Source organism: Aristolochia californica, unplaced genomic scaffold (assembly GCF_029961685.1).
Source record: "Aristolochia californica isolate CCGP_79_NKW_82.1479 unplaced genomic scaffold, dmAriCali1.0.hap1 SCAF_9, whole genome shotgun sequence".
NCBI lineage: Eukaryota > Viridiplantae > Streptophyta > Magnoliopsida > Piperales > Aristolochiaceae > Aristolochia > Aristolochia californica.
Genome location: NW_027182290.1, coordinates 5844270 through 5853026, shown reverse-complemented (window position 1 = coordinate 5853026; position 8757 = coordinate 5844270). Strand labels below are relative to the sequence as shown.

The window sequence follows — 8757 nt, the reverse complement described above, 5'->3', positions numbered from 1 at the left end:
GGCTCCTTCCACGATGCCACTGGAGACCTCTCTTCCTCCCCCCAATGAGGTTGACAGGCTCTGATTGAACTTAGTTCCATAAATTGGTTCAATCTAGGTCTAATAATACTGCAGGGAATTTATTGTGTCTCCACTACTTAAATGAGTCAATTCCATTTACATCATAATAAGAAATAAGGGATTAAGACTCTTTTTTCATCTATAGACCAAAATTTTCTATTAAATGAAATCTATTACATCAAAACACTATTTCTTTGGTTTAAAATTTTACAATTTAATTATAAAAATAGTCCTAGTTAAAATCCCATTAACCGATATAATAATCGAAATGGTCCCACAAATGAATAACTATATGTTTGACCCTATCTTTCTCACTACTTGTATTGATAATCATATATCATATTGTAATTTATACATAACTTAAACTAAAATTTTAAAACTATGTAAATTTAATAAATATATTAAAATTATTACATTTTTATTCATTTGTCAAGTGTATTTAAATTTTAATCGTGTTGGCATCTTTTAGATTATTTTATTCAATGTCAAAACTAAACATAGGTTTTTACTAATTTAATTGTATCGAAAACAAATACTAATGAAGAAAAATACCTCATTGCTCTAACCGGAGAACACAAGCACCAAGGACAAAATCACCCATATATATCAAAATAAGAAAACAAACCCAAGGAACTCAAGTAAAAGGGATTGATACACTAATTTCCAAATCACAAGAAACATTTTCTTGAGATAAATTTCAAACAACACAATGTATTTAATAGTTTGAAAATAAACAAGGAGGCCCAAAAGAAAACATTAGTAAGAGAAAATCAATGTCGCAATTTTGATAAGACATGGGAGACAGGTAGAAGTGAATATTCAAACAATGAGAAAACTTTGGAGGAAAGATCAATATTGAAATAAGTGCATGAAATAAGACTAGTCCCAAATTGCATAAAGTAGAGCTACAAGAGAAACCATCAAAACTATCCAAAAATATTAACTAGATAATTTTCCCAAAAATCAACCATCAATTGGGACTAAAAAATCAACCACAAGTTAAACTAACAAATCAACCAAATTAGACCAATAATTTGACAAGGGGTTGCCACAAGTGGTTCCAAAGTTTGGGTCCTAAGGGGGAGGGTTGGACTTCTCTAGGAATTATAAACTCATGTTGGCCTTTGATATTCTACCCAAGGCTACAAGGATTAATTTTTCCACTTTACAAGTCAGATCAATGTTTCTTTAACTAATGAAATGGATGGTACAAAGGCAACCACTAGGTGAGGGTCACACATAATGAGTGGTATCACACTAGTGTCATGGCAAGCAAATATATGCCTCCGCTTGTGAATGAGGGGGACAACTCTCACTCTGATAGCCATGAGTCAAGCTACTATCGGTGGGGTTGATGTAGAGATTGATCCCATGGCTGGGATGGAAGCATTTAGTAGATTCCACAATTGATTAATTTGATTAGACTGGCATGAACTAAAACCATTGCCTATTGTTAAGATTAATTATTGTGAAGTTACATGTACATCTAACATGGGTCATCCCATAATCCTCCTCTTGCCTGTTTTATCTTCTTTGTCCCCGTTTTCTTCTTCTTCATCATCCTTTTCTTCTCAGACTTCATATTTATCTTCATCTTCCTCATCCTCATCTTACCCTAATTATCTTTATTTGCAATAAAATTATGTCTTGGTCATTTTGCTTGTATTTGAGAGGCTACCCCTTGTGAGGGCACTGATGTAGACTCAAGTAGAATATAGCTCTTGGCCAATACTACCTCTTCATCATCTTCTTGGGCACTATGAAACCATCCATAATCCTACTCGTAAGCTTTCAGTTCCTTAGTGGAGGTATTTTGTTGTTTCGAAACATTACACATATTTCAATTTACCACCATTTGTACGATATGCTAGGGAGTACCATGTTTAAGGTCATCTATGTAAAACACTTGTTCTTCTTAATATACCAATACAAAATGGTCATTTCTTCACTATGTGTGAGACGTGTTGATGTTATTGAACCACCCGTTCGTCTTGATATCATGCTTTCGGTTACATCAAACCATTTACGTTTAAGCACATACATAAGAGTCTTGAGCAAGTAGCATAACTCTATTATCTAGGTCACTATCCCATAATAACCAATATCATTATCTTCATAGTATCCCTTGACCACAACACCTATGTTTTGAGTTTTTTAGTGTTCTTTGAGCTATTAGTATGGATCTATATATTGTTTATGATGTAGCTTGAGTAACTATGATACCCAATGGGGCAAAAAATAAAGCTATGAGTATCTCTATGTGTATCAAGATATCCTTCATATTCTAATGTCTTGACCTTTATTGGAAAAAAACAAATATAATCATACAGGATCACAATGATCATGAATAATAAAAAATTATCATTTATTTTTTATACCCTAGGGTTAGTATAGATATAACCTCATTTTTTAACTATTCAAGAATCATTTGTCAATCCCTTGCAAGCAAGAAGCTCTCTACGTTTACTATTCATCACCTACTTTACAATAATAAGCACGCATTATGTATAAAACTCTACACATATGTACAAGTTTATGGATCGAGGTAAATTATTTACATAACATATTCTTTGATCTCTTTGCAATTAAACACTACAACCAACATCATCTTCTTGTATTCAATTAGTCCATCTCCAACTCTCTATTGCCACCCAACTCCCATGATGTGTGTGAAAAAACTAACATTTTATCCTTCACTTACCCAAGATTTCCATCATAATTTTGATCCAACCGGTTGAATCTAGTTTTTTACCCACCCAAGTAGATTGAGTAGAAAGTTAATGTTTCACTATCAGTATACATTGTAGCAACGGAACCTTCAAGTCGAACTTTGTGTTGTATTGTGTTTTTCAAATTATGATAGAAACATATTTAGATTATAGTAGTTAGGACAAACATGACAAAAGTATAACACACACAATTCTATGATAAAAGCTATTAATTACCTTTCTATTGGGTACCTCTTGAGGTAGATGAATCGCTAGATGCACCTTAATATTAAAGAATACAAGTGAAATTTTTTGTTTCAATTGACATTATATCATACAAATGGAATTTTGTAGCCTGTTCAAATTATAATGGCTATATTTTTTAAGTTCTCTGAGCCTATTGATCGACCAAGACATCAACTAGTGAGTTCTCAACCTTCCAAAAAACTCATCAATCGATCAACCCAATTCGATCGATTGATCATGTTTTATAGCATCTTATTGGCATAATTCTATTATGATCAATCATGCAATAGTGGATGATTGATCATGCTTTATAAGTTATGCCAAACTGCATTCCTTGAGATTGATTGACCATACCATATGCCAATGAATTATTTTGACATTTAAGTATGATATAAGCTATCCTAAGGGATTTAACACTGTAAAATATTTATACGTATTTTGTAAAACTTGGTTTTGAAAAATGTCATGTCCTAAAGCTCTATAACATAATGTGCTTAAAAATCAAAGTTTGACTCACTATCTACTTACATGGCTAGAGTTTTTGAGATATTTCTATTTGACTTTGAATCTAGCCTTCAAGTCTTTAGTCTTCTTATTTTTGTAAGTTCTTCTTCAAATAAACAATCTTCAATATATTTTTCATTTGGGTCTGGACATGGCAACTTGATTGATCGTTATTTTATCTTAAACTTTTGCCATAGACCTCATAATATTTTTTTGGAAAGCAAGTGTCTAAAATACACTAATAACGATACTAGTAGCACACTTTCAAGCTACATGCTTTGTTATCATCAACATAATGGAGACTGATATGATTTTACTATTGGTCTAACACCATGCGTGTTGGTTTTTTAGTAAATGCTGGGATTTCATTCTAAAACTTATTTTTTCAGCATTTGTTGATTTCCTCTCTTAGGTTGTTGATTACTCTATATTTCAACAATCAAGTTGTGCTAGATTCTTCTTTTAAACCCTAAAAAGGTTTGTTATTGTGTGGCTGGTCTAAGATGGTAGAAAATTCAAGTAAAGTCCCTTCTTCCTATGTTGAATTCAGCAAGCAAGACCATTGGAGAATAACTATTATTCCTCTTAAAGGTTTTAGTAATTATTTTTCATGGTCCCAATTTGTAAAATAGTTTCTACTCACAAGACACATTTCTAGACACTTACACAATCACTAGTTGATGAAGATGATCCTTCTTATCCAAAGTGGTTGAACGAAGACACTTTGGTTATAATTTGGTTGATTAATAGCATGGCGGAACCAATTGCTAATAATTTTGTTCATCTACATCTAGCTAGAGATGTTTAGTCAACTTGCTTGAAATTATATTACTCCAAATAGTCTTCAAAATGTTTACGGTATCTTTTAATAGATGTACATAAGAAAGCAAGGAAACATTCTTCACGAGCACTTTGCTAGATTTTGAGCCCTATCTTGGTGTTACAAAATCTCAAGTACTTGGCTCTTCTACTAGACCTTCTTTTGATGATGTTTGTGCTACAATGCTCATGATTCCAACCGAGGGACCCATATCTCTATCAGATCAAATGGAAAATTTTGTCATGTTCTCTCAAGAAAGGGAGAGTGGCAACTACAATAGAGGAGAGGAAGAGGAGGTAGACATGGTGGTAGATGCAAATGTAGAAGTAACAACTCCTCCAACTCTAGTTAGAATATGAAGTGTACTTATTTTGGTTTTAATAATCATGTGAAAGAAAACTTTTGGAATTTACATGGTATATCAGCTAAATTTAAGGCTAACAAAGCATTTATTCCTACTATGAAAACCAATACATAAGCCTCTTTAGATTCTTCAAAAGGGAAAGTTTTCATAGAGGAGGATTATGAATTGTTACAAAAGATCAAGACTTTAATGGTTGCCCCTCAAAGTACTCCTACAACTCCTTTTGCTACTACTGGTACATACTCTTCTTCTCTCTTGTTAGTTTTTCACCTTGGATTATTGACTCCAAAGCCTCTAAACACCTTACTGGTAAAATTATAAATTTATCCTAATATTATCTCCTTGTGTTATGAATCAATTTGTATCTATAGTAGATGGATCTCAAACAAAAGTTCAGGGTACCGGTACTTCTACTATATCCCCATGCTTATCTCTATCTAATGGTTTTTTTGTTCCACAATTTTCATTGAGTCTCATGTTTGTTAGCTAATTAACACAAGAAACTAAATTGTTTTGTTAATTTTTTTCCTTCTCATTTTGTCTTTCTGAACATCAAGACGAAACAAGTAGTTCATGGCTGCCATGAGAAAGGAGGTCTCCACTTTTTGAATTCTACAATTTTGACAATAGTTGCTACAACAAATCAAGAAGACATTCAATGGCATAATTGGCTTGGTTATCTATCTTTGTCAAGTTTAAAATATTAGTTCCTTCTTTTATATAACTTACTTAGTTATCTATGAATTTTATGAACTTGGGAAGCATCACAGGTCTGTTTTCTTACCTAGGCAAGATAAAGTATCTTCAAGTTCCTTTTTCTTTGGTTCAATCTAATGTTTGGGGACCGATCGATATACCAAACATTTATCAACCTAAGTATTTTGTGATATTTGTGGATGATTACTCTAGAGTTACCTGGTTATAGTTAATGGAAGATAGATCAAAAGTATTTGTAATTTTTTTTTTTTTTTTATGATTGAAGCTCAATTTCACTAGAAAATTCTGTTTTTTTGCTATAATATATCTCTTTTCAATTTCAATTTTTATGTCAAAAGGGGTATTATTCATCAATCACCTTGTGCTTATACACCACAAATAGAATGGTATCTCAAAAAGGAAAAACACACACCTAGTAGAAGTTGGAAGGACTCTTATGTTATCTATCAGTGTTCCTCAATTTTATAGGCCATATGTTGTCCCCACTGCATACTTTCTTATTAATAGAATACCTTCTAGTGGCTTACAAGATTGCACACCATTTTCAAAATTATTCACTGACTCAACTCATTTTTCGTTACCACCTCATGTGTTTGGATGTGTTCCTTGTTCATAACTTAGGGCCTCATCAAAATAAGTTCAACCTTGGGGCTTTCAAATGGATCTTTTTGGGTTATTCAAATAATCAAAAGGATATGTGTGTCATTCCCCTACTCTTAAAAAAATATTTATTTCTGCTCACATTACATTATTTGAAGATTAGTCATATTTTTCCACTCATTCTCCTGCTTTTCAATCTTCAACAAGGATGCCAAAACCAATTGTTCCACTAGATAAATCACCACTCTCATGAAGAGCAACCATCTACTGAGTCGTCTTCTCTCCCTTAGCCAATCACTCACCTATGGATTATCTTGATGTTCCTAAGGTTTGCTCTCTACCATCTTCACCTATTGTATTTGGTCCACCTCATGATACTATCGCTATACATAAGGAACCTCATCCTAGAACCATCAATCCACTTTCCACTTCTCATCCAACTAAAAATCATATATCCACTCATAGGTTGTCCTCCAGTTGTGTGTCTTTTTTAGCAGCCTTATCATCTTCTTCTATTCCAACCATGACTAAGAGATGCAAGACATGTACAATAACAACAATCGGGACTTATCATCTCTCCCCCAAAAAAAAAGCAATGGGTTCCAAAGGGTTTTTACAATCAAATATAACCCTAATGACATAGTGGCTTAGTATAAATCACAATTACTAGCAAAAAGTATACACAATCCCATGACATTGATTACAATGAAACCTTTTTGTTAAGAGTTCTTCTATCTATAACTGCCAATTTGAAGTGGCCTATTTATCAACTAGATGTAAAAACTACTTTTCTAAATGGTGATTTATCTAAAAAGATTACATGATTCAACCACCACCAGATTATGGGGTGAGGGGGGAGAAAGTATGTCAGTTAAATAATCACCTCATGCATGGTTTAATAAGTTCATTATGGTAGTTGTATGACTCAATTTTAAGAGATGTGAAAAGTGATCACTCAATTTTCACCAAAAAACACTGTACAAGGTATAATTCTTATGGTTGTATATATAGATGACATTATCATTACCTTCAGTGACACTATGTAGATTCAACAAGTCAAGAAGGACATGGATAATGTGTTTCAAATAAAAGATCATGGTCTAGTAAAAAAAGTTGGGTCTAGAATTCCTTCCATCTAGCTACAACATAATTCTATTTCAAAGAAAGTATGTACTCAATCTCCAAGAGGAAACTGGAATGCTTGGATGTAAACTTGTAGATACACCTATGAAATCAGACGTAAAACTATGTGTTGCATTGAAGATAATATTGATGTTGGCAAATTCCAACAACTGGTTGGAAGACTTACGTTGAATTTTTGGAGAAGAGAAATAATTCATTGATTTGGTTATAATTGAGTATAATGAACTGCTATTTATAATAGAGGAAACAAGTAGAATGAAATTACAATTAAAACTACCCTTAGCCTAGTTACACCCAAAGTCAAACACTAAGGGATAAACCCTAGAACAACTGAACAACTGAGCATGAATAAAATACTAAATTACCCTAAGCTATTCATTATATATAAAGTTGTGGTTCCACGATGAGAAAGACATAAACAATAGGATTTGGACATATATTAAGGGAAGTAAGAATTATATTAGCTACTCAATAAATTAACTTTAATCTATTTTTACAAGTTTTAATATGAAGTTCTTGAACTAAAAAAACTAAATTAATTTCTTGGCTCATCAAATAATATTTTTATGAATATGCATATCTTTTTTGGTTCTACATGCTAAATCACTATCATTTAAGAAACTATAACTTTTGTAGAAGAAACAAATTTGAAAGCTTTGGGAAGTCCAATTTCAATAGTATATTATGAAGTGACATTTTTATATTCATAGCCATTGTAGATTATATTCACCAGGTAGCATAGTTGTGACTCTTAATGGATGCCTCATGTGCCATCTCACATAAGCTACTCGGTGGTAGCCACTTATTTTATCGATTGTTGTATTGGGCGAAAGGGAAAAATTCCCAACGGTAAGAAGCGGCCACGGCTGAACGCCGGTACGAGGTACTGAAGCGTCTTTCACGGAAAGATTGCAAGTCCGAAACAAACAAGAGGGGTGATGGAATTCCCTGCTTCCTCATTTCGCATCTCTAAAACCTCCAACTTAGCCAGCCTTTTTCCTTTCCTCTGGACCCACGGTCGAACGTGGTACTCTGTGGGCGCCGATGACGGCGATCTTAGAAGACTTCCAACCCATTTTCGGAGAAGCGAACGCCGAATGGGACCCACCTCCCTCTCCTCTCCCGCTGCATCCGTTCCTCTTTTACATGTACGCTCTGGACCCTCTTCGCCTCAGGTTCGTCGTTTCCGATTTCCGGAGCCATACTTTTGATGGCGTTCGTACCATTCAGGACCTTGAGGACTTGGTGAGAGAGTTACTTTTCTTCCTTCTTTACTGACAGCCCTGAAACTACGCGACTGGTCAAACATTGTTATTGATTTTACTTTCTTACTTTTACCCAAGGGCTCCTCTTGCGTCATAGTTTTGAGAGTTTTTGATTGGAAGGAGGGGGGATTGGGCGGAACGTTCTTATATAATTTGAAAATGGGGGGACCCAGTCTCTTTTCTACGCCATTAGAACAAGTGGGTCTCGGCGGGATTTGGTTTTTGAACAGACTTTGCATTTTACGTTGATATACATAGCTTCTGTTTCAGCTTATTTTAATCAGTCTTCGTTTTGTCTGGGACCAGACGGAAAAAAGTGTCATGGGATAT

General features: G+C 33.9%; 1 protein-coding gene across 3 annotated transcripts in view; it reads left to right on the top strand.

Moving 5' to 3' along the window:
- Positions 1 to 8048: 8048 nt before the first annotated feature.
- Positions 8049 to 8757, top strand: part of LOC137941962 (uncharacterized) — a 41220-nt gene continuing 40511 nt past the window's right edge. For 2 of the 3 annotated variants that reach the window (XM_068787603.1, XM_068787601.1), the window contains exon 1: positions 8049 to 8310. In XM_068787603.1, coding sequence (XP_068643704.1) covers positions 8101 to 8310 — 210 coding nt within the window. In that variant the 5' untranslated portion in view covers positions 8049 to 8100. Of the gene's footprint in view, positions 8408 to 8757 lie in introns of all 3 variants that reach the window. The other variant, XM_068787602.1, reaches the window with a different exon arrangement.